This window comes from Carcharhinus amblyrhynchos, unplaced genomic scaffold (assembly GCF_965287045.1).
Source record: "Carcharhinus amblyrhynchos unplaced genomic scaffold, sCarAmb.v2.hapA chromosome_304, whole genome shotgun sequence".
Lineage (NCBI taxonomy): Eukaryota > Metazoa > Chordata > Chondrichthyes > Carcharhiniformes > Carcharhinidae > Carcharhinus > Carcharhinus amblyrhynchos.
The window spans coordinates 111,800-137,891 of NW_027650044.1; the positions used below are offsets into that span (position 1 = coordinate 111,800).

Genomic DNA, 26,092 nt, shown 5'->3' on the forward strand with positions numbered 1-26,092 from the left:
ATGGTCTATCCTGAATCCTCAGACTGTGACCCCTGGTTCTGGACTCCCCATACCTTCGGGAATATGCTCGACCCTGTCGATTCCTGTTAGAATTTTATAAGTCTCTATCAGATCCCACCACCCCCCCGCCTCCTCATTCGTCTGAACTCCAGGAAAAACAGTGCCAATTTACAGCATTCAGGTAGTAATCTGCCTTCTTGTTCTTGCATCCAAAGTGAATAATCTCACACTTATCCAACTTATACTGCATCTGCCGTTGATTAGCCCACTCACCCAACCTGTCCAGATCATTCTGAAGAATCTCTGCATCCTCGTCACAGTTCACCCTCCCACCCAACTTGGTCTCATCTGCAAACTTTGAGATGTTAGATTTTGTTCCCTCATCCAAATCATTAACATATATTGTGAATAGCTGGGGTCCCAGCACCGATCCCTGTGGCACCCAACTAGTTACTGCCTGCCGATGTGAAAAGCACCCATTAATTCCTATTCATTGTTTCCTCTCTGCCAACCAGTTTTCTATCCATCTCAATATACTTCGCCCAATCCCATGCGCTTTAATCTTGCACGATAATCTCTTGCACGGGACTTTGTGAAATGCTTTCTGGAAGTATAAATATACCACATCAAGTGACTCCCCCTTGTCAACTTGACTGGTTACATCTTCAAAGAACTCCAACAGATTCTAAGCATGATTTCCCCTTCATAACTCCATGCTGACTCTGATCCTGCCACTGCTTTCTAAATGCTCCTCTATAAAGCCCTGGATAATGGATAATGGATGAACACACAGCTGTACATTCTGTATCTGTACCGTAGGAGTTTATGGTGTACCAGTCGAATGCATTGCTTCATCCGAACTCCCAACTTGTTGGAACCTATCTCCTGTTTCAGATCCTGTGTTTCACTTCCTCCTCTTACTTCCTGGGTGAGACTGGGGCTGTTACAAAGTTACTCCTGACACAAGACACAGACTAACAGGTTTAAAAACAAGCTGACAGAGAGGCAGTGAACAGGACAAAGAGACAGCAGGGAAAGACAGGCTGACCAGGAACACACACACACACAGAAAGTTGTGTTCACAGAGAGAGAACATTTGAGTGGCGAGTTCAGAGCTGTGATTATTCACAATGCTTTGCAGCTTTGGCTGTTTGGTATTTCTGATCTGGTGCCAGCTTTTAAATTACTCAGCAGCAACAAATGAAGAGACTCAGGCAGGTAATGTGCTAACTCTGAGCAATGGCACATTGTTAACTGTCCGCAGTAATGGACCACTCACCAGTAACAGCCACTCACCAGGAGCTGACTCGGACACCGGGATAGAAGGAGCGATTTCCACTGGAGAAGATGCTGCTTCAGGTGAGGAAGAGGGTGCTGGTTTTCCATTCAGTAATATTGAGAGCTTGCTCTGAACAGTGCAGTTTAGGAGTTAAGCATCAGTGGCTTTGAAGGAGATTGGCATTGTACAAAGCTGGGGTCAGCAACCTATCAGGAGTGGCATGCTAAATCTTCATTTATTAATTCTAACTTAACATGGAGTGCGCCAGTAATACATTTGAACTTTTATTGGGTATATGTAATGAACCGAGAGTGGTTTATAAAGTAAATAAGGTTTTAAAAATGCTTTGTTTAATTTAGTATGATCCTTACCCTTGCTTTACTTCATTGAGTTTTCCCAAGTCCTGCATGTATTTGGAATCTATAAATAGCTCCCAAGTTTCTGAGTCATGTTGTTTATGTGCACGTCCCTAACTGAGCCAGCAGTTGTCACCCAACCCCAAAGAAAACATTAAAAAGTCTCAAGGTTTTTTTACCTGAATGCTCAGAACATTGAAAATAAAATGGGTGAGTTAGTTGCACAGATAAATGTAAAGGGGTATGATACAGTTGGCATTACGGAGACGTGGTTCCAAGGTGAGCAAGGATGGGAACTAAACATGGAGGCTATTCAGTGTTTAGGAAGGACAGACAGGAAGGAAAAGGTGGTGGAGTTGCATTGTTGATTAAAGATGATATTGATACAATATTGAGGAAAGATATAAGCATAAATGATGTGCAATCTGTATGGGTCGAGTTGAGAAACAAGGGCAAAAACATTGGCAGGGTTGGTTTACAGAACACCAAACTGTAGGGGTAATGTTGAGAAAAGCATTAGACAGGAAATCAGAGATGCATTTGTGAAAGGAACATCTGTGACTATGGGCAACTTTAATCTGTATATAGATAGGGAGAGTCAAATTAGTCACAGTACAATAGAGGAGGAGTTTCTGGAGTGCACACGAGGTGGTTTTCTGAAGCAATACATTGGGGGACCAACAAGGGCATGGTCATATTGGACTGGGTGTTGTGCAATGAGAAAGGATTAGTTAGCAATCTCGTTGTGAGAGAACCCTTGGGGATGACTGACTATAATGTGGTAGAATTCATTGTCAAGATGGATAGTGATGCAGTTGATTCTGAGACCAGGGTCCCGAATCTCAGTGAAGGGAAATGATGGTGTGAGGCATGAACTGGCCATGATGGACTGGGAAACATTACTGAAAGACAGTGGACAGGCATTTAAAGAACAAATAGGTGAACCCCAGAAGTTGTTTATTCCTGTTTGGCTCAAGAGTGGAAAGGGAATTGTGGCCAAACCATGGCTTACAAGGGAAATTAGAGATAGTATCAGATTCAAGGAAGAAGCCTACAAATTGGCAAGAAAAAGCAATAGGCCTGAGGATTGGGAACAGTTTAAATTCAGCAAAGGAGGACCAGGGGATTGATTAAGTGGTATAATAAGTCAAAGGGAGCATGGATTTGTTAACTGGATGTAAAGTGAGCAAGGTGGATACTCAACGAGAACTTGGTGTCATCATGCATCATTCAGTGAAAGTAAGCACGCAGCAGGCAGTAAAGATGGCAAATTGTATGTTGGCCTTCATAGCGAGAGGATTTGAGTATTGGGATAGGGATGTTTACTGCAATTGTAAAAGGCATTGGTGAGGCCACACCTGGAATATTGTGTACTGTTTTGGTGTCGTTATCTGAGGAAGGATGTCCTTACTATAGAGACAGTACAGCAAAGTTTACCAGGCTGGTTCCTGGGATGGCAGGTCTGCCACATGAGGAGAGACTAAGTCAGTTAGGATTATATTCACTGGAGTTTAGAAAAGTGAGAGGGGATCTCATCGAAATTTATAAAATTCTAACAGGGTTAGACAGGGTAGAAAGAATGTTCCCAATGGTGGGGGCATCCAGAACTAGGGGCCATAGTTTAAGGATAAGGAGTAAACCTTTTAGAACTGAGGTGAGGAGAAATTTCTTCACCCAGAGGGTGGTGAATGTGTGGAATTCACTGCCACAGAATGTAGTTGAGGCCAAAACGTTGTCTGATTTCAAGAAGAAATGAGATTTCGCTCTTGGGGCTAAAGGGATCGAGGGATATGAGGAGAAGGGGGAGATCAGGATATTGAATTTGATGATCAGCCATGATCAAAATGAATGGTGGAGCAAGCTCAAAGGGCCAAATGGCCTCCTCCTCGTTCTAATTTCTATGCTTCTGTATAATTGCCTGAAAGCAATTGGCTTACTAGGCCAATTCAGAAGAACAAAGAACAGCACAGCACGGGAAACAGGCCCTTCGGCCCAGCAAGCCTGCGCTGCCATTTTAACATTGTGAGTGCCCTCCTCATTGAGACGTATAAGACGATGAATGGGATGGATAGGATAGAGGTGGAAAGACTCTTCCCGCTCAAAAAAGACAGTAGGACTAGGGGGCACAGCCTCAAGATAAAGGGGGGGCGGTTTAGAACGGAGTTGAGGAGGAACTTCTTCACTCAAAGGGTGGTGAATCTCTGGAATTCTCTGCCCGTTGAAGTGGTGGAGGCTGCCTCGCTAAATATATTTAAGACGCAGGTTGATGGGTTTTTGATAAGAGAGGGGATTAAGGGTTATGGGGAGAGGGCGGGAATGTGGAACTGAGCAGCGACAGATCAGCCATGATCTTATTGAATGGCGGGGCAGGCTCGAAGGGCTAGATGGCCTACTCCTGCTCCTATTTCTTATGTTCTTATGTTTTTATGTTCTTATTATGTTCTCTACCCATGACCTTTGTCTACACTTATTGGGGAAGACTGAGGGGAGACTAATTTAGGGATAATTTGTTACACCAATCAGCCTAAGAGCACATTTTTGGGGTGTGGGAGGAAACCGGAGCACCCGGAGAAAACCCAGGCAAGCACGGGGAGAATGCGCAAACTCCCACAGACACCGGCCCAAATCCATGTGTCTGCACAGCAAACAGTGATAGTCACTGAGTTGTCATGTTGCCCGTCAGATGGTCCAGTTTAAGCGTACACGAACAACATGAAGCACTAGGCAACTCTGGAAGCAACAGCCAAGAGCAGCCCTCGCACGACCCATCACGTGTACGCCCCTTGTTACTCATGTACAAAAAACATCCTACAGGGATTTAGTAGTGTTGCATATGAGCAGATCATGCTTTCATTTCTCATACCTAGGTTTGAACCTGGTCCAATTAGTCATTTGCTAGTACTGAAATTGAGTATTGCTGGAAAAAAATACATTTTGTGAAAGCTTTTCATCTTGCACTCATCAGGACAATCACAAAAATACCATAAACAGGAGAAACAACTCTGTACTGTACTCAAGTGCTGATTAATTGGCAAGTGGACTCTGATTTTTAGAGGCATTGCCATGGAGCATGTCCCAGTTAATGGGAACTGACAGTGAACTGCTAAGCATTATTTGAAAATTTAAACCAGGCAGCATGGTTCTGATCAATCAAGCAGTGAACCAGAAAATGATTATTACATATTTTGATTAGCTGAAATAGGCACAATGTATGCATATGTTCTTTCTGTCTTCAAAGAACAGGACACTGCGCATTAATAAATGTAGCTTCCAGCACACGGAAATGCACACACTGTGAGACCGACTGTCAATCCTAACTTTCTTGTCAGCGTACGGTTTAATACAGTGAGGATTATTTAGCAATTGTTGTCCAATTATAGAATTATCTCTAAAGTTGGACACGGTACTTTGCGTTTTTGGAAGCACGGGCTAGGTATAGTCTGCAGCTTGCCAACTGCAAACAGCAGAAGGGACATGCTATTTGATGCAATCCACCAGTCTCTGGGACATACATCCTAAATACCTGCCATCACCCTGGCACTGAAATGCCTGGTTCCAACTGAAATGCTCTGAACATTGCGCAGCAACATATCATGATGTGAATGAAAGAAATTTTAAAAATGCTCGTGCTTAGGAGATGCAGTCCTGATCACAAAACAAATTCATTATTACACACTTATGTCCCACTGCTGCGATAGCAGGTACTTAAGTGGGAGACAACTTCTGTACAAAATAAGGCAAGAATGATGAAAGCAGCAACTAATACCACTGAACCCAAGAAAATAAATGCCAGCAGGCTCAAAAATCACAGCTCTAATGTGTGAAATGTCACATTAATGCAGAGGTGGGGCAGATTGTAAGAAGGCCATTAAGGTGGCACAGTGATTCACACTGCTGTCTCACAGTGCCAGGGACCCAGGGCAGCACGGTGACACAGTGATTCACACTGCTGTCTGACAGTGCCAGGGACCCGGGGCAGCACGGTGACACAGTGATTAGCACTGCTGTCTCACAGTGCCAGGGACCCGGGGCAGCACGGTGACACACTGATTAGCACTGCTGTCTCATAGTGCCAGGGACCCGGGGCAGCACGGTGACACAGTGATTCACACTGCAGTCTCACAGTGCCAGGGACCCGGGGCAGCACGGTGACACAGTGATTAGCACTGCTGTCTCACAGTGCCAGGGACCCGGGGCAGCACGGTGACACAGTGATTAGCACTGCTGTCTCACAGTGCCAGGGACCCGGGGCAGCACGGTGACACAGTGATTCACACTGCTGTCTCACAGTGCCAGGGACCCGGGGCAGCACGGTGACACAGTGATTAGCGCTGCTGTCTCACAGCGCCAGGGACCCGGGGCAGCACGGTGACACAGTGATTCACACTGCTGTCTCACAGTGCCAGGGACCCGGGGCAGCACGGTGACACAGTGATTCACACTGCTGTCTCACAGTGCCAGGGACCCGGGGCAGCACGGTGACACAGTGATTCACACTGCTGTCTCACAGTGCCAGGGACCCGGGGCAGCACGGTGACACAGTGATTCACACTGCTGTCTCACAGTGCCAGGGACCCGGGGCAGCACGGTGACACAGTGATTCACACTGCTGTCTCACAGTGCCAGGGACCCGGGGCAGCACGGTGACACAGTGATTAGCACTGCTGTCTCACAGTGCCAGGGACCCGGGGCAGCACGGTGACACAGTGATTAGCACTGCTGTCTCACAGTGCCAGGGACCCGGGGCAGCACGGTGACACAGTGATTCACACTGCTGTCTCACAGTGCCAGGGACCCGGGGCAGCACGGTGACACAGTGATTCACACTGCTGTCTCACAGTGCCAGGGACCCGGGGCAGCACGGTGACACAGTGATTCACACTGCTGTCTCACAGTGCCAGGGACCCAGGGCAGCACGGTGACACAGTGATTCACACTGCTGTCTCACAGTGCCAGGGACATGAGGCAGCACGGTGACACAGTGATTCACACTGCTGTCTCACAGTGCCAGGGACCCGGGGTAGCACGGTGACACAGTGATTCACACTGCTGTCTCACAGTGCCAGGGACCCGGGGCAGCACGGTGACACAGTGATTCACACTGCTGTCTCACAGTGCCAGGGACCCGGGGCAGCACGGTGACACAGTGATTAGCACTGCTGTCTCACAGTGCCAGGGACCCGGGGCAGCACGGTGACACAGTGATTCACACTGCTGTCTCACAGTGCCAGGGACCCGGGGCAGCACGGTGACACAGTGATTAGCACTGCTGTCTCACAGTGCCAGGGACCCGGGGCAGCACGGTGACACAGTGATTAGCACTGCTGTCTCACAGTGCCAGGGACCCGGGGCAGCACGGTGACACAGTGATTAGCACTGCTGTCTCACAGTGCCAGGGACCCGGGGCAGCACGGTGACACAGTGATTAGCACTGCTGTCTCACAGTGCCAGCGACCCGGGGCAGCACGGTGACACAGTGATTAGCACTGCTGTCTCACAGTGCCAGGGACCCGGGGCAGCACGGTGACACAGTGATTCACACTGCTGTCTCACAGTGCCAGGGACCCGGGGCAGCACGGTGACACAGTGATTCACACTGCTGTCTCACAGTGCCAGGGACCCGGGGCAGCACGGTGACACAGTGATTCACACTGCTGTCTCACAGTGCCAAGGACCCGGGGCAGCACGGTGACACAGTGATTCACACTGCTGTCTCACAGCACCAGGGACCCGGGGCAGCACGGTGACACAGTGATTAGCACTGCTGTCTCACAGCGCCAGGGACCCGGGGCAGCACGGTGACACAGTGATTCACACTGCTGTCTCACAGTGCCAGGGACCCGGGGCAGCACGGTGACACAGTGATTCACACTGCTGTCTCACAGTGCCAGGGACATGAGGCAGCACGGTGACACAGTGATTCACACTGCTGTCTCACAGTGCCAGGGACCCGGGGTAGCACGGTGACACAGTGATTCACACTGCTGTCTCACAGTGCCAGGGACCCGGGGCAGCACGGTGACAGAGTGATTCACACTGCTGTCTCACAGTGCCAGGGACCCGGGGCAGCACGGTGACACAGTGATTAGCACTGCTGTCTCACAGTGCCAGGGACATGAGGCAGCACGGTGACACAGTGATTCACACTGCTGTCTCACAGTGCCAGGGACCCGGGGCAGCACGGTGACACAGTGATTAGCACTGCTGTCTCACAGTGCCAGGGACCCGGGGCAGCACGGTGACACAGTGATTAGCACTGCTGTCTCACAGTGCCAGGGACCCGGGGCAGCACGGTGACACAGTGATTAGCACTGCTGTCTCACAGTGCCAGGGACTCGGGGCAGCACGGTGACACAGTGATTAGCACTGCTGTCTCACAGTGCCAGGGACCCGGGGCAGCACGGTGACACAGTGATTAGCACTGCTGTCTCACAGTGCCAGGGACCCGGGGCAGCACGGTGACACAGTGATTCACACTGCTGTCTCACAGTGCCAGGGACCCGGGGCAGCACGGTGACACAGTGATTCACACTGCTGTCTCACAGTGCCAGGGACCCGGGGCAGCACGGTGACACAGTGATTAGCGCTGCTGTCTCACAGTGCCAGGGACCCGGGGCAGCACGGTGACACAGTGATTCACACTGCTGTCTCACAGTGCCAGGGACCCGGGGCAGCACGGTGACACAGTGATTAGCGCTGCTGTCTCACAGTGCCAGGGACCCGGGGCAGCACGGTGACACAGTGATTAGCACTGCTGTCTCACAGTGCCAGGGACCCGGGGCAGCACGGTGACACAGTGATTAGCACTGCTGTCTCACAGTGCCAGGGACCCGGGGCAGCACGGTGACACAGTGATTAACACTGCTGTCTCACAGTGCCAGGGACCCGGGGCAGCACGGTGACACAGTGATTAGCACTGCTGTCTCACAGCGCCAGGGACCCGGGGCAGCACGGTGACACAGTGATTCACACTGCTGTCTCACAGTGCCAGGGACCCGGGGCAGCACGGTGACACAGTGATTAGCGCTGCTGTCTCACAGTGCCAGGGACCCGGGGCAGCACGGTGACACAGTGATTAGCACTGCTGTCTCACAGTGCCAGGGACCCGGGGCAGCACGGTGACACAGTGATTCACACTGCTGTCTCAGAGTGCCAGGGACCCGGGGCAGCACGGTGACACAGTGATTAGCACTGCTGTCTCACAGTGCCAGGGACCCGGGGCAGCACGGTGACACAGTGATTAGCACTGCTGTCTCACAGTGCCTGGGACCCGGGGCAGCACGGTGACACAGTGATTAGCACTGCTGTCTCACAGTGCCAGGAACCCGGGGCAGCACGGTGACACAGTGATTAGCACTGCTGTCTCACAGTGCCAGGGACCTGGGGCAGCACGGTGACACAGTGATTCACACTGCTGTCTCAGAGTGCCAGGGACCCGGGGCAGCACGGTGACACAGTGATTAGCACTGCTGTCTCACAGTGCCAGGGACCCGGGGCAGCACGGTGACACAGTGATTAACACTGCTGTCTCACAGTGCCAGGGACCTGGGGCAGCACGGTGACACAGTGATTCACACTGCTGTCTCACAGTGCCAGGGACCCGGGGCAGCACGGTGACACAGTGATTAGCACTGCTGTCTCACAGTGCCAGGGACCTGGGGCAGCACGGTGACACAGTGATTCACACTGCTGTCTCACAGTGCCAGGGACCCGGGGCAGCACGGTGACACAGTGATTAGCACTGCTGTCTCACAGTGCCAGGGACCCGGGGCAGCACGGTGACACAGTGATTAGCACTGCTGTCTCACAGCGCCAGGGACCCGGGGCAGCACGGTGACACATTGATTCACACTGCTGTCTCACAGTGCCAGGGACCAGGGGCAGCACGGTGACACAGTGATTAGCGCTGCTGTCTCACAGTGCCAGGGACCCGGGGCAGCACGGTGACACAGTGATTAGCACTGCTGTCTCACAGTGCCAGGGACCCGGGGCAGCACGGTGACACAGTGATTAGCACTGCTGTCTCACAGTGCCAGGGACCCGGGGCAGCACGGTGACACAGTGATTAGCACTGCTGTCTCACAGTGCCAGGGACCCGGGGCAGCACGGTGACACAGTGATTAGCACTGCTGTCTCACAGTGCCAGGGACCCGGGGCAGCACGGTGACACAGTGATTCACACTGCTGTCTCACAGTGCCAGGGACCCGGGGCAGCACGGTGACACAGTGATTCACACTGCTGTCTCACAGTGCCAGGGACCCGGGGCAGCACGGTGACACAGTGATTCACACTGCAGTCTCACAGTGCCAGGGACCCGGGGCAGCACGGTGATACAGTGATTAGCACTGCTGTCTCACAGTGCCAGGGACCCGGGGCAGCACGGTGATACAGTGATTAGCACTGCTGTCTCACAGTGCCAGGGACCCGGGGCAGCACGGTGACACAGTGATTCACACTGCTGTCTCACAGTGCCAGGGACCCGGGCAGCACGGTGACACAGTGATTAGCACTGCTGTCTCACAGTGCCAGGGACCCGGGCAGCACGGTGACACAGTGATTCACACTGCTGTCTCACAGTGCCAGTCACCCGGGGCAGCACGCTGACACAGTGATTAGCACTGCTGTCTCACAGTGCCAGGGACCCGGGGCAGCACGGTGACACAGTGATTCACACTGCTGTCTCGCAGTGCCAGGGACCCGGGGCAGCACGGTGACACAGTGATTAGCACTGCTGTCTCACAGTGCCAGGGACCCGGGCAGCACGGTGACACAGTGATTAGCACTGCTGTCTCACAGTGCCAGGGACCCGGGCAGCACGGTGACACAGTGATTCACACTGCTGTCTCACAGTGCCAGGGACCCGGGGCAGCACGGTGACACAGTGATTAGCGCTGCTGTCTCACAGTGCCAGGGACCCGGGGCAGCACGGTGACACAGTGATTCACACTGCTGTCTTCACGACACACGACAGCGCAGAGTCGCTGAACAGAGACTGATAGCCAAGTTCCGCACACATGAGGACGGTCTCAACAGGGATCTTGGGTTCATGTCGCACTATCTGTAACCCCCGTGACTTGCCTGGGTTTGCAAAACCTCACTTACTGTACTGTCTGGAGACAATACACATCTCTTTAAACTGTGATCAGTGCTCCTACCACTCACATTATCAGCCACTTCAGGTCTTGAACACCAGGTTAGGTGTAAGGATTCGCATTTTAATCAGTAATCTCTAAACTGTCTGTGCTTTATATGCTCTGTCTGAGGCCAGAACTCTCCATTTACCTGACGAAGAGGGTAACCCCTCGAATGCTTGTGAGAATATTATCAAATAAATAGGTTGGACTAAAACCTGGTGTTGTCAGACTTTTTACTGTGTCTCACAGTGCCAGGGACCCGGGGCAGCACGGTGACACAGTGATTGGCGCTGCTGTCTCACAGCGCCAGGGACCCGGGGCAGCACGGTGACACAGTGATTCGCACTGCTGTCTCACAGTGCCAGGGACCCGGGGCAGCACGGTGACACAGTGATTGGCGCTGCTGTCTCACAGTGCCAGGGACCCGGGGCAGCACGGTGACACAGTGATTCGCACTGCTGTCTCACAGTGCCAGTGCCCCGGGGCAGCACGGTGACACAGTGATTCACACTGCTGTCTCACAGTGCCAGGGACCCGGGGCAGCACGGTGACACAGTGATTCACACTGCTGTCTCACAGTGCCAGGGACCCGGGGCAGCACGGTGACACAGTGATTCACACTGCTGTCTCACAGTGCCAGTGCCCCGGGGCAGCACGGTGACACAGTGATTCACACTGCTGTCTCACAGTGCCAGGGACCCGGGGCAGCACGGTGACACAGTGATTAGCACTGCTCTCTCACAGTGCCAGGGACCCGGGGCAGCACGGTGACACAGTGATTCACACTGCTGTCTCACAGTGCCAGGGACCCGGGGCAGCACGGTGACACAGTGATTAGCACTGCTGTCTCACAGTGCCAGGGACCCGGGGCAGCACGGTGACACAGTGATTAGCGCTGCTGTCTCACAGTGCCAGGGACCCGGGGCAGCACGGTGACACAGTGATTAGCGCTGCTGTCTCACAGTGCCAGGGACCCGGGGCAGCATGGTGACACAGTGATTCACACTGCTGTCTCACAGCGCCAGGGACCCGGGGCAGCACGGTGACAGTGATTAGCACTGCTGTCTCACAGTGCCAGGGACCCGGGGTAGCACGGTGACACAGTGATTAGCACTGCTGTCTCACAGTGCCAGGGACCCGGGGCAGCATGGTGACACAGTGATTAGCACTGCTGTCTCACAGTGCCAGGGACCCGGGGCAGCACGGTGACACAGTGATTAGCACTGCTGTCTCACAGTGCCAGGGACCCGGGGCAGCACGGTGACACAGTGATTAGCACTGCTGTCTCACAGTGCCAGGGACCCGGGGTAGCACGGTGACACAGTGATTAGCACTGCTGTCTCACAGTGCCAGGGACCCGGGGCAGCACGGTGACACAGTGATTAGCACTGCTGTCTCACAGTGCCAGGGACCCGGGGCAGCACGGTGACACAGTGATTCACACTGCTGTCTCACAGTGCCAGGGACCCGGGACAGCACGGTGACACAGTGATTAGCGCTGCTGTCTCACCGTGCCAGGGACCCGGGGCAGCACGGTGACACAGTGATTAGCGCTGCTGTCTCACCGTGCCAGGGACCCGGGGCAGCACGGTGACACAGTGATTCACACTGCTGTCTCACAGTGCCAGGGACCCGTGGCAGCACGGTGACACAGTGATTCACACTGCTGTCTCACAGTGCCAGGGACCCGTGGCAGCACGGTGACACAGTGATTCACACTGCTGTCTCACAGTGCCAGGGACCCGGGGCAGCACGGTGACACAGTGATTAGCCCTGCTGTCTCACAGTGCCAGGGACCCGGGGCAGCACGGTGACACAGTGATTAGCACTGCTGTCTCACAGTGCCAGGGACCCGGGGCAGCACGGTGACACAGTGATTAGCACTGCTGTCTCACAGTGCCAGGGACCCGGGGCAGCACGGTGACACAGTGATTCACACTGCTGTCTCACAGTGCCAGGGACCCGGGGCAGCACGGTGACACAGTGATTCACACTGCTGTCTCACAGTGCCAGGGACCCGGGGCAGCACGGTGACACAGTGATTAGCACTGCTGTCTGACAGTGCCAGGGACCCGGGGCAGCACGGTGACACAGTGATTAGCACTGCTGTCTCACAGTGCCAGGGACCCGGGGCAGCACGGTGACACAGTGATTCACACTGCTGTCTCCCAGTGCCAGGGACCCGGGGCAGCACGGTGACACAGTGATTAGCGCTGCTGTCTCACAGTGCCAGTGCCCCGGGGCAGCACGGTGACACAGTGATTAGCGCTGCTGTCTCACAGTGCCAGGGACCCGGGGCAGCACGGTGACACAGTGATTAGCACTGCTGTCTCACAGTGCCAGGGACCCGGGGCAGCACGGTGACACAGTGATTAGCACTGCTGTCTCACAGTGCCAGGGACCCGGGGCAGCACGGTGACACAGTGATTAGCACTGCTGTCTCACAGTGCCAGGGACCCGGGGCAGCACGGTGACACAGTGATTAGCACTGCTGTCTCACAGTGCCAGGGACCCGGGGCAGCACGGTGACACAGTGATTCACCCTGCTGTCTCACAGTGCCAGGGACCCGGGGTAGCACGGTGACACAGTGATTAGCGCTGCTGTCTCACAGCGCCAGGGACCCGGGGCAGCACGGTGACACAGTGATTCACACTGCTGTCTCCCAGTGCCAGGGACCCGGGGCAGCAGGGTGACACAGTGATTAGCGCTGCTGTCTCACAGTGCCAGTGCCCCGGGGCAGCACGGTGACACAGTGATTAGCGCTGCTGTCTCACAGTGCCAGGGACCCGGGGCAGCACGGTGACACAGTGATTAGCACTGCTGTCTCACAGTGCCAGGGACCCGGGGCAGCACGGTGACACAGTGATTAGCACTGCTGTCTCACAGTGCCAGGGACCCGGGGCAGCACGGTGACACAGTGATTCACACTGCTGTCTCACAGTGCCAGGGACCCGGGGTAGCACGGTGACACAGTGATTAGCGCTGCTGTCTCACAGTGCCAGGGACCCGGGGTAGCACGGTGACACAGTGATTAGCACTGCTGTCTCACAGCGCCAGGGACCCGGGGCAGCACGGTGACACAGTGATTCACACTGCTGTCTCACAGTGCCAGGGACCCGGGGCAGCACGGTGACACAGTGATTAGCGCTGCTGTCTCACAGCGCCAGGGACCCGGGGCAGCACGGTGACACAGTGATTAGCGCTGCTGTCTCACAGCGCCAGGGACCCGGGGCAGCACGGTGACACAGTGATTAGCGCTGCTGTCTCACAGTGCCAGGGACCCAGGGCAGCACGGTGACACAGTGATTGGCGCTGCTGTCTCACAGTGCCAGGGACCCGAGGCAGCACGGTGACACAGTGATTAGCACTGCTGTCTCACAGTGCCAGGGACCCGGGGCAGCACGGTGACACAGTGGTTAGCACTGCTGTCTCACAGTGCCAGGGACCCGGGGCAGCACGGTGACACAGTGATTAGCACTGCTGTCTCACAGTGCCAGGGACCCGGGGCAGCACGGTGACACAGTGATTCACACTGCTGTCTCACAGTGCCAGGGACCCGGGGCAGCACGGTGACACAGTGATTAGCACTGCTGTCTCACAGTGCCAGGGACCTGGGGCAGCACGGTGACACAGTGATTCACACTGCTGTCTCACAGTGCCAGGGACCCGGGGCAGCACGGTGACACAGTGATTAGCACTGCTGTCTGACAGTGCCAGGGCCCCGGGGCAGCACGGTGACACAGTGATTAGCACTGCTGTCTCACAGTGCCAGGGACCCGGGGCAGCACGGTGACACAGTGATTAGCACTGCTGTCTGACAGTGCCAGAGACCCGGGGCAGCACGGTGACACAGTGATTAGCACTGCTGTCTCACAGTGCCAGGGACCCGGGGCAGCACGGTGACACAGTGATACACACTGCTGTCTGACAGTGCCAGGGCCCCGGGGCAGCACGGTGACACAGTGATTCACACTGCTGTCTCACAGTGCCAGGGACCCGGGGCAGCACGGTGACACAGTGATTAGCACTGCTGTCTGACAGTGCCAGGGCCCCGGGGCAGCACGGTGACACAGTGATTAGCACTGCTGTCTCACAGTGCCAGGGACCCGGGGCAGCACGGTGACACAGTGATTCACACTGCTGTCTCACAGTGCCAGGGACCCGGGGCAGCACGGTGACACAGTGATTAGCACTGCTGTCTGACAGTGCCAGGGACCCAGGGCAGCACGGTGACACAGTGATTCACACTGCTGTCTCACAGTGCCAGGGACCCGGGGCAGCACGGTGACACAGTGATTCACACTGCTGTCTCACAGTGCCAGGGACCCGGGGCAGCACGGTGACACAGTGATTAGCGCTGCTGTCTCACCGTGCCAGGGACCCGGGGCAGCACGGTGACACAGTGATTCGCACTGCTGTCTCACAGTGTCAGGGACCCGGGGCAGCACGGTGACACAGTGATTAGCACTGCTGTCTCACAGTGCCAGGGACCCGGGGCAGCACGGTGACACAGTGATTCGCACTGCTGTCTCACAGTGCCAGGGACCCGGGGCAGCACGGTGACACAGTGATTAGCACTGCTGTCTCACAGTGCCAGGGACCCGGGGCAGCACGGTGACACAGTGATTAGCACTGCTGTCTCACAGTGCCAGGGACCCGGGGCAGCACGGTGACACAGTGATTCACACTGCTGTCTCACAGTGCCAGGGACCCGGGGCAGCACGGTGACACAGTGATTAGCACTGCTGTCTCACACTGCCAGGGACCCGGGGCAGCACGGTGACACAGTGATTAGCACTGCTGTCTCACAGTGCCAGGGACCCGGGGCAGCACGGTGACACAGTGATTCACACTGCTGTCTCACAGTGCCAGGGACCCGGGGCAGCACGGTGACACAGTGATTAGCACTGCTGTCTCACAGTGCCAGGGACCCGGGGCAGCACGGTGACACAGTGATTAGCACTGTTGTCTCGCACTTATTTGATTAGTGGTTCAATTCCCTGCTTCGGTCACTGTCTGTGTGGAGTTTGCATGTTCTTCCTGTGTCTCCGTGGGTTTCCTCCGTGTTCTCCCAGTCTCCAAATGATGTGTTGGTTCGGTGGATTGGCCATGCTAAATTGCCCCTTGGTATCATGTGGAACTGAGCATGTGGTTATGGGGATCGTGCCTGGGTAGAATTGTGACTCAGTGGGCCGAATGTCCTTCCCCTGTCCTGTAGGATTCGATCTGGGCAGAGACACACACTTCTTGCATTCTTGTTACCACTTCATGTTTATTGGATAAATCTTTCACCAAAATTTCTGAATTCTTTCATACATTTACCTTCGCTAAACAGCTTTCCTTTCCTTTCACTGTGTGACTTCCTTCTCCGGAGCCTTCAACCTGGTGGCTGTGGCTGTGGTGAGTGACTGATTTGAATTGAAAACCGCTTTTTTCCTGTACTTCTGGTTCTCGGGGCTTGTTAGAGTGTAGTTTACTTCCGTACCGGAAGTTAGGCCAGGGGATTGTCGTTAAGGGGGAGCGGGGGGTATAAAAAAGGGGTAGCAGTATAGAGCGGGCAGTGGAGTGAGTGGGAACTGAGTGAGAAGGGCTTTGGCTTGCTGGGCTTAGGCGAGTGCAGGCTTGGAGAAGGTGAGTGACAGATTTCTACCTTGGGCACTTACAGGAGGTTGGGACATGGTAGGGAATATAGGGAGGAATGTAAGTTGCGTCCGGTGCCACATGTGGGAGTTCCTGGTGGTGTCACGTGTCCCCAAGGTCCACATCTGCAGTAAATGTTTAGAACTGCAGCGATTGAGGGCCCGGGTCAGGCAACTCGAGGGGAGGCTGGAAGATGCGTTTCTAGTCAGGGAGAACGAGGAGATAATGGCTGGGAACCATGAGCAGGAGGAGGTCTCAAGGGCTGAAGAGAAGGGAGGATGGACGACTGTTAGGAGGGGAAAGAGGAAGAAGAAGAGTAGTCAGGGTCCCCCGGCCTCCCCGGAGGCCCCCCAAGGTTCGTCGACAGGGGCACAGAAAGATAGGAAGGAAGGGGAGACTGATTTAGAGGGACAGAAGGGGGCTGGTAAGGTGATAGTGGTAGGGGATGGGAGGGTCCGAGGGATTGATAGGAGGTTCTGTGGGCAGGGGCGCGACTCCAGGATGGTGGTCTGCCTCCCTGGAGCAGGGGTAAAAGATATAATGGAAAGGGTAGAGGGAATTTTGAAAGGGGAGGGGACCCAGGCAGAGGTCATAGTACACGTAGGGGAGGGGGATATAGGAAGGAGGAGTAGGGTAGAGGTCCGTAGGCAATTTAGGGAGTTGGGGGCCAAACTAAAGAGCAGGACCTCCAGGGTGGCACTGTCTGGGTTGCTGCCCAGTACGAGCAAGGCCAAGAATGACGAGATCATGCAGTTAATGCATGGTTGAGGGATTGGTGTAGGGTAGAGGGGTTTACTTTTGTGGATCACTGGGAGGTGTTTAGGAGAGAAAGGCAATTGTACAGGAGGGGTGGGGAGGATTTGAACGGGAGGGGGACTAGTGTCTTAGCCGGGAGGTTAGCTGGGGTGTTCAGGAATGATTTAAACTAATAGGGAGGGGGGGTGGGGAGGTGGCTGGGAGAGAGTCGGGTGAAAGGAAAATTATAAGGGAGAAGGAGGTTCCGAGGGACACTTGTGGGTTGAACTGTGTCTGTTTCAATGCTAGGAGTGTGGCAGGGAAAACTGATGAGCTTAGGGCCTTGATGTTTGTGAGGCAGTTAGATGTGGTGGCTGTAACGGAGACGTGGTTACGGGAAGGGCAGGACTGGCAGCTAAATGTTCCTGGGTACAAGTGTTTTAGGTGTGACAGAGGAGGGTTGAAGAGAGGTGGAGGGGTGGCACTGTTAGTCAAGGAAAACATCACAGTAGTGCAGAGGGAGGACGATATGGAAGAGATAGGGATTGAGTCACTGTGGGTGGAGTTGAGGAATAAAAAGGGAGAGATCACATTGCTAGGGGTGTACTATAGGCCACCCAACAGCCCGAGGTCAGTGGAGGAAGGCATTTGCAGGGGCATTTTGGACAGGTGCAGGAAGAATAGAGTGGTTGTAGTGGGTGATTTTAATTTTCCCGGAGTGAATTGGAGGGGGCCCAGAGCTGGGGGAACAGAGGGAGAGGAGTTTGTGAAATGTGTTATGGAAGGGTCTCTAGAGCAGTATGTAACTAGCCCGACTAGGGGAGGGGCTATACTGGATTTAGTGTTGGGAAACGAGCCGGGGCAGGTGGGTGAGGTAGAGGTAGGCGAACATGTGGCGAACAGTGACCACAAGTCCGTCTACTTTAGGATAAAAATGGAAAGGGACGAGTGCCGTCCGAACGGGAGTGTGCTGAACTGGGGAAAGGCGAGCTATGGCAGGATTAGGAGGGAGCTGCAGGACACTGATTGGGAGGGACTGTTAGCTGGCAAGTCCACGGTTGGCAAGTGGGAGGCTTTTAAGGGCAAAATGAAATGGTTGCAGGGGAGGTATGTTCCGGTTAAGCGAAAGGATGGGAAAGGTAGGATTAGAGAGCCGTGGATTACGGGGGATATTGAAGACTTGGTCAGGAAGAAGAGGGAGGCGTATGTTAGGTCAAAACAACTGGGTACGGAGAGTGCGCTGGAGGAATATAGAGAGAGTAGGAGGGAGCTAAAAAGGGGAATTAGAAGGGCGAAGAGAGGACATGAGATGGCTTTGGCTGGTAGGATTAAGGAAAATCCAAAGGAATTTTATTCCTATATTAGAGGCAAGAGAGTAGTTAGAGGGAAAATTGGCCCTCTTAGGGACAAGAGTGGAGAGTTGTGTATTGAGTCGGAGGGAATGGGGGAGCTCCTGAATGAATACTTTGCGTCGGTATTCACGAAGGAGAGGGGTTCGGAATCGTGCAGTCTCTTGGAGGGAGCGGAGGTTCAGTTGCAGGATATAGTTATTACGAGAGAGGAAGTGCTAGGGCTTTTAGGTAGCGTAAGGACGGATAAAGCTCCGGGGCCTGATGGTATTTATCCCAGGCTGCTTAGGGAGGCGAAAGATGAAATTGCTGGGCCTCTGGCGCAAATCTTTGTCTCTTCTTTGGACACAGGTGAGGTCCCAGAAGACTGGAGGGTAGCAAATGTGGTCCTGTTGTTCAAAAAAGGTAGTAGGGATAACCCTGGGAATTATAGACCGGTGAGTTTGACGTCGGTGGTCGGGAAGTTAATGGAAAAAATACTTAGGGGTAGGATGTATGAGCATTTGGAGCGTTGCGATCTGATTAGGGATACGCAACATGGCTTTGTTAGAGGGAGGTCTTGCCTTACGAATCTGGTGGAATTCTTTGAGGAGGTGACAAAAACGGTTGACGATGGGAGAGCCGTTGATGTCATCTATATGGATTTCAGTAAGGCGTTTGACAAAGTCCCTCACGGTAGGCTGGTAGAAAAGGTTAAAGCGCATGGGATACGAGGCCAGGTAGCTAGGTGGATTGAGAACTGGCTGGGAAATAGGAGACAGAGGGTAGTTGTGGAGGGGACCTTGTCGGGCTGGAGGCCAGTGACCAGTGGTGTGCCGCAGGGCTCAGTACTGGGACCTCTCCTCTTTGTAGTCCACATAAATGACTTGGAAGAGGGCGTAGGTGGTGTGATCAGCAAGTTTGCTGATGACACCAAGATGGCAGGGTTGGCGGGTACGGAACTGGATTGTCAGGTGATACAACAGGATATAGATAGGTTGGTGCAGTGGGCAGATAGGTGGCAGATGGCATTTAATCCTGACAAATGCGAGGTGATGCATTTTGGAAGGAATAATGCAGAGAGGAGCTATGTGATAAAAGGTAGGCCGATTAGGAGTATAGACATACAGAGGGACCTGGGAGTGCAGGTTCACAAATCCATGAAGGTTGCGTCACAAGTGGAGAAGGTTATTAGGAAGGCTTATGGGATGTTAGCCTTTATAGGAAGGGGCTTAGGGTATAAAAGCTGCCGTCTAATGCTTCAGTTGTACAGAACGTTGGTTAGACCGCATTTGGAGTACTGCGTCCAGTTCTGGTCACCTTACTACCGGAAGGACGTGGAGTCTCTGGAAAGGGTGCAGAGGAGGTTTACCAGGATGTTGCCTGGCATGGGGGGACTGGGTTACGAGGAGAGGTTGAAGAAACTGGGACTATTCTCCTTGGAAAGACGGAGATTGAGAGGGGACATGATAGAAGTATATAAGATACTGAAGGGAATAGATAGAGTTAATAGTGAGAGACTGCTCCCTAGACTGGGTACGAACACGAGAGGTCATGATTTAAGGGTGGGGGGGGGGGAGGTATAATTTGGAGGTGAGAAGAAGGTTCTTTACGCAGAGAGTTGTGGGGGTCTGGAATGCGCTACCGAGTAGGGTGGTGGAGGCAGGAACGTTGGACTCGTTTAAGATGCAGTTAGATAGGCACATGAGTGAAACGAGAATGGAGGGATATGGTAGGGGCTATTACATAGGGTTAAACCTCGGGAGACACCGGAAAGGCAGGCTGTAAGATTAATATTTTTGTCTTTATTCCACAGGTGGAGGTCCACCTCGTGTCAAACGAGGGGCATGCACACGGCGGGTTGTGCGTGGGCTGCTCTTGGAAGTTCCAGGAGTGGCCTAGTACTTCATGTCGGTGTGTGTGCTTGATCCTGGACCGGTAGACGGGCGCCGCAACAGCTCAGTGACTAGCACTGCTAGCTGTGCAGATACATGGATTTGGGCCTGTGTCTGTGGGAGTTTGCGCATTCTCCCTGTGGATGCGTGGGTTTCCTCCGGGCGCTCCGGTTTCCTCCCACACCCCAAAGATGTGCTCTTAGGCTAATCGGCTTTTACCAAATTGACACTATTTCTTCCCTGAATCTGACTGAGTAGGGTTCCATTCGTAGACATGCAGGGTAGAATAGGTGTAGGGTGATGCGGCGGCGCGGGCTCATTGGGCCGAAGGGCCTGTTTCCCGTGCTGGGTTGTTCTTTGTTCTAACAGTTGATTCTAATTCACACTCAAGTATACAAAGATATTGCTTTGCTGATGCTGCCATTACCTTTTGATCAATTCAACCTTGTTCATAAGAACATAAGAACATAAGAAATAGGAGCAGGAGTAGGCCATCTGGCCCTTCGAGCCTGCCCCGCCATTCAATAAGATCATGGCTGATCTGTCGCTGCTCAGTTCCACTTTCCCGCCCTCTCCCCATAACCCTTAATCCCCTCTCCTATCAAAAACCCATCAACCCGCTTCTTAAATATATTTAGCGAGGCAGCCTCCACCACTTCAACGGGCAGAGAATTCCAGAGATTCACCACCCTTTGGGTGAAGAAGTTCCTCCTCAACTCCGTTCTAAACCGCCCCCCCTTTATCTTGAGGCTGTGCCCCCTAGTCCTACTGTCTTTTTTGAGCGGGAAGAGTCTCTCCACCTCTATCCTATCCATCCCATTCATCATCTTATACGTCTCAATGAGATCTCCCCTCATTCTTCTAAACTCTAACGAGTACAAGCCCAGTTTATTCAGCCTCTCCTCATAGCTCAACCCCCTCAACTCCGGTATCAGCCTAGTAAACCTCCTCTGCACTCCCTCCAAGGCCAAAATATTCTTGCGCAGGTGCGGCACCCAAAACTGCACACAGTACTCCAGCTGCGGCCTCACCAATGCCCTATACAGCTGCAGCAAGACCTCCCTACTTTTATATTCAATCCCCCTCGCTATGAAGGCCAGCATCCCATTCGCCTTCCTGACCACCTGCTGCACCTGCAAGCTGGGTTTTTGCGACTCATGCACAAGGACCCCGAGGTCCCTCTGCACCGTCGCCTGCTGCAGTTTTTCGCCACGTAAGTAATAGTCTTTCCTACCATTCTTCCTACCAAAGTGGACCACCTCACACTTGCCAACATTAAATTCCATTTGCCATTTCCTGGCCCATTCGCCCAGCCTATCTAGATCCTTCTGCAGACTCTCCACACCCTCCGCACAATTTGCCGTTCCCCCAATCTTGGTGTCATCAGCAATTTCGACACTCTACACTCGGTTCCCTCCTCCAGATCATCTATATAAATGGTAAATAGCTGAGGCCCCAGCACCGACCCCTGGGGCACTCCACTAGTCACCATCCGCCAATCCGAATAGCACCCGTTGACCCCCACTCTCTGCCTCCTATTTGACAACCAATCCTCTATCCACGCTAACACCCTACCCCCAACTCCATGCCCCCTTACCTTCTGCAATAACCTCTTGTGAGGTACCTTGTCAAACGCCTTCTGAAAATCTAGAAAGACCACATCCACCGGCTCTCCTCTATCCACCGCCCTAGACACATCCTCATAGAACTCCAGTAAATTTGTCAGACACGACTTCCCTTTAATGAAACCGTGCTGTGTCTGCTCTATCAAGCAATTCCCCTCAAGATGCCTCGCAATTTCCTCCTTAATGACAGATTCTAACATTTTACCTACCACAGACGTTAAACTAACTGGCCTATAATTCCCCGCCTTTTGCCTGGCACCCTTCTTAAACAACGGCGTAACATTAGCCGTTTTCCAATCATCCGGCACTTCCCCGGAATCCAGCGACGTCTGGAAAATAACCACCAAGGCATCCACTATCACCTCCGCCATTTCTTTCAGAACCCTCGGATGCATTCCATCCGGTCCTGGGGACTTGTCCACAATCAGCCCCTCCAGTCTGTCGCGCACCACCTCTCTAGTAACAGTAATGTCATTAAGACCCTCCAGTCCTACCACCTTTCCATCGCTAACACCCGGCAAATTATTCACGTCCTCCTCCGTGAAGACAGAAACAAAAAAGTTATTCAAGACCTTAGCCATATCCCCATCCCCTACCACTAGGTCCCCTTTCTCATCCTCTAAAGGACCAACATTCACCCTAGCCAGCCTCTTCCTTTTTATATATTTATAAAAACTCTTGCTATCCTTTTTTATATTAAGCGCTAGCCCAGCTTCATAGTTTCTCCTACCCTTTTTTATCAACTTCTCCCTTTGTCAAGAAAGGTTTTCGCTTGATTTATGTGAAAGTACCATCAAATACTTGGTGCGCGGTGAACCACACATTTACAACAGAAAGCACAGGCAGCACGCTCCTTCTGAATTAATCCAAGTGTATCTGTCCAAAGGGTGAAATGGATTTGCTTTCTTAGGAGTTGACATTTTGTCAAATATATTTAAGACATGTTCTCATGTCAGTAGGTGGGAAACTATTAGAGAAACCTTTGAAGAAGAGAATCTAGAATATAAGAATTAGGAGCAGAAGTAGACCATCTGACCCCTCGAGCCTGCTCCGCTCTTCAATAAGATCATGGCTGATCTTTTCGTAGACTCAGCTCCACTTACCCACCCACTCACCGTAACCCTTAATTCCTTTACTGTTCAAAAATTTATTTATCCTTGCCTTAAAAATCTGTCTCCACCTTGAGAGGCAAAGCTTGATTCGGAACAGTCAGTATGGCTTCGTAAGAGGAAGGTCAGGCCCAACAAATTTGATTGAATTTTTTGAGATGTGTTGGTGAGGCTGGTGTAGTCCATGTAGTTTATATGGATTTTAGCAAAGCCTTTGACAAGGTCCCACATCGGAGACTTGGAGAGAAGGTAAATTCACACAGAATACAGGGTAATTTGATAAGTGGATTCAAAATTGGATCAATTGTAGGAGATAGTGTGCGGTGACAGAAGGCTCCTTTAGTGAGCAGAAGACAGTGTCCAGTGGCGTAGCACAGGGATCTGTGTTGTATTCCTGAATTCGCAGTGCCCTGCTATTCACCTTAATCTGGCACAAAGGCTGCAATTGCTTGTCCAAGGACTCTTGTGAAATTAAATTTATAACTTTAGACAAATACCAAGGGCTTTGGATGGTATTGCCCTTTCACAAGATCCAGTACCTCCGCAAAAGTCTTTGTCTTGGGGCATCTGGAGAATTCTAAAATTCCTCCTTCACCATTGAAAAAGATAACTTTACATCCAAGATGCTCTCCTTCCCCGACAGAATATTCAAAATGAACAGAGGAGCTGACGTGTTCGTATAATCCACTCAGAGGTAAAGCTATTCCTGGACAGGGTGATATAGGAGTTGGTTAAATGTGACACACGTATTCCACATTTGTATAAAGTTATGAAGTTTAGGGTTGGATTTCCTGGAATTAGCTCTCTCCCTTTCTCTCTCTCCCAGTTCCACTTTCTCTTGTTTTCACTCTCTCTGCGTCTCCTCCTCTGCCCGTTATCCATCCTTTCCGGAGATAGAGAACATGGAACATTCCAGCGCAGTACAGGCCCTTCAGCCCTCGATGTTGCGCCGACCAGTGGAACCAATCTAATGACCCTCTAACCTAAACTATTCCAATGTCACCCATATGCCTATCCACTGACCATTTGAACGCCCTTAAAGTTGGCGAGTCCACAACTGCTGCAGGCAGGGCATTCCACACCCTTACTACCCTCTGAGTAAAGAACCTACCTCTGACATCCGTCCTATAATTATCACCCCCCAACTTAAAGCTATGTCCCCTCGTGTTAGCCATCACCATCCGAAAAAAAAGGCTCTCAGTGTCCACCCTATCCAATCCTCTGATCATCTTGTATGCCTCAATCAGGTCACCTCTTAACCTTCTTCTCTTTAATGAAAATAACCTCAAGTCCCTCAGCCTTTCCTCATAAGACCTTCCCACCATACCAGGCAACATCCTGGTAAACCTCCTCTGCACCCTTTCCAATGCCTCCACATCTTTCTTATAATGCGGCGACCAGAACTGTACACAATACTCCAAGTGCGGCTGCACCAGAGTTTTGTACAGTTGTAACATGACCTCACGGCTCTGAAATTCAATCCCTCTACCAATAAAAGTTAACACAACGTATGCCTTCTTAACAACCTTATCAACCTGGGTGCCAACTTTCAGGGAGATCTCAGTGGCTTCTGACTATATTACATAGTCCATCTTCTCTCCATGATTAACTTCACCTTCCTGGAACCATCTTGGACAAAGAGAGTGTTTTGTCCTGTTGTACCGAGAGATGCCAGTTCTGGAACAGACTGGTGCCACGAGATGCCAGTGATCAATTGGGCCAGTGGGCTGACGAATGGCAGATGGAGTTTAATTTAGATAAATGTGAGGTGATGCACTTTGGTAGATTGAACCAGGGCAGGACTTTCTAAGCGGGAAGAATCTCTCTACCTCTACCCTATCCATCCCTTTCATTATCTTATACATCTCTATAAGATCCCCCCTCATCCTTCTAAACTCCAATGAATACAGACCCAGTCTATTTAGTCTCTCTTCATAGTCCAACCCCCTCATCTCCGGTATCAGCCTAGTGAACCTCCTCTGCACTCCCTCCAAGGCCAAAATATCCTTGCGTAAGTGCGGCGACCAAAACTGCACACAGTACTCCAGCTGCGGCCTCACCAGTACCCTGTACAGTTGCAGCAAGACCTCCCTGCTTTTATATTCTATCCCCCTCGCTAAAAAGGCCAGCATCCCATTCGCCTTCTTGATCACCTGCTGCACCTGCAGACTGGGTTTTTGCGACTCATGCACAAGGACCCCCAGGTCCCTCTGCACCGTAGCATGTTGCAGCTTTTCGCCCTTAAAAAAGTAATCCCTCCTACTATTATTCCTGCCAAAGTGGATAACCTCACACTTGCTAACATTATACTCCATCTGCCAGGTCCTCGCCCACTCGCTCAGCCTATCCAGATCCCTCTGCAGACTTTCCACACCCTCCGCACAATTTGCTTTTCCACTCATCTTCGTGTCATCAGCAAATTTCGTCACCCTACACTCAGCCCCCTCCTCCAGATCATCTATATAAATGGTAAATAGCTGAGGCCCCAGCACCGACCCCTGTGGCACTCCACTAGTTACCAACCACTAATCAGAATAGCACCCATTGATACCAACTCTCTGCCTCCTATTAGACAACCAATCCTCTATCCACGCTAACACCTTACCCCCAACTCCATGCCCCCTAACTATGTATTTTAACGCCAGGAGTAAATAAGGTAGATGAGCTTAGGGCGTGGATTGCTGCTTGGGAATGTGATGTGGTGGCCATTACGGAGACTTGGATGTCTCAGGGACAGGACTGGGTACTTCAGGTGCCAGGTTTCAGGTGCTTCAGGAAGGACAGGGAGGGTGGCAGAAGAGGTGGTGGAGTGGCACTGTTGATCAGGGACAGTGTCATGGCTGCAGAGAAGGTGGATGCCATGGGGGGACTGTCTACGGAGTCTCTGTGGGTGGAAGTTAGGAACAGCAAAGGGTCGATAACTTTGCTGGGTGTATTCTATAGGCCACCCAATAGTGACAGGGAAGTTGAGGTGCAGATAGGGAAACAG

The 26,092-nt window shown here is 52.6% G+C and overlaps 1 protein-coding gene across 1 annotated transcript in view; it reads left to right on the forward strand.

Annotated features, from left to right (window-relative positions):
• Positions 1-939: 939 nt before the first annotated feature.
• Positions 940-26,092, forward strand: part of LOC145339064 (uncharacterized) — a gene marked incomplete at its 3' end in the record, with an annotated part of 53,636 nt that continues 28,483 nt past the window's right edge. The window contains exon 1 of the mRNA XM_080183485.1: positions 940-1,359. Within this exon, the coding sequence (XP_080039611.1) occupies positions 1,131-1,359 (229 nt within the window). The remainder of the gene's footprint in view (positions 1,360-26,092) is intronic.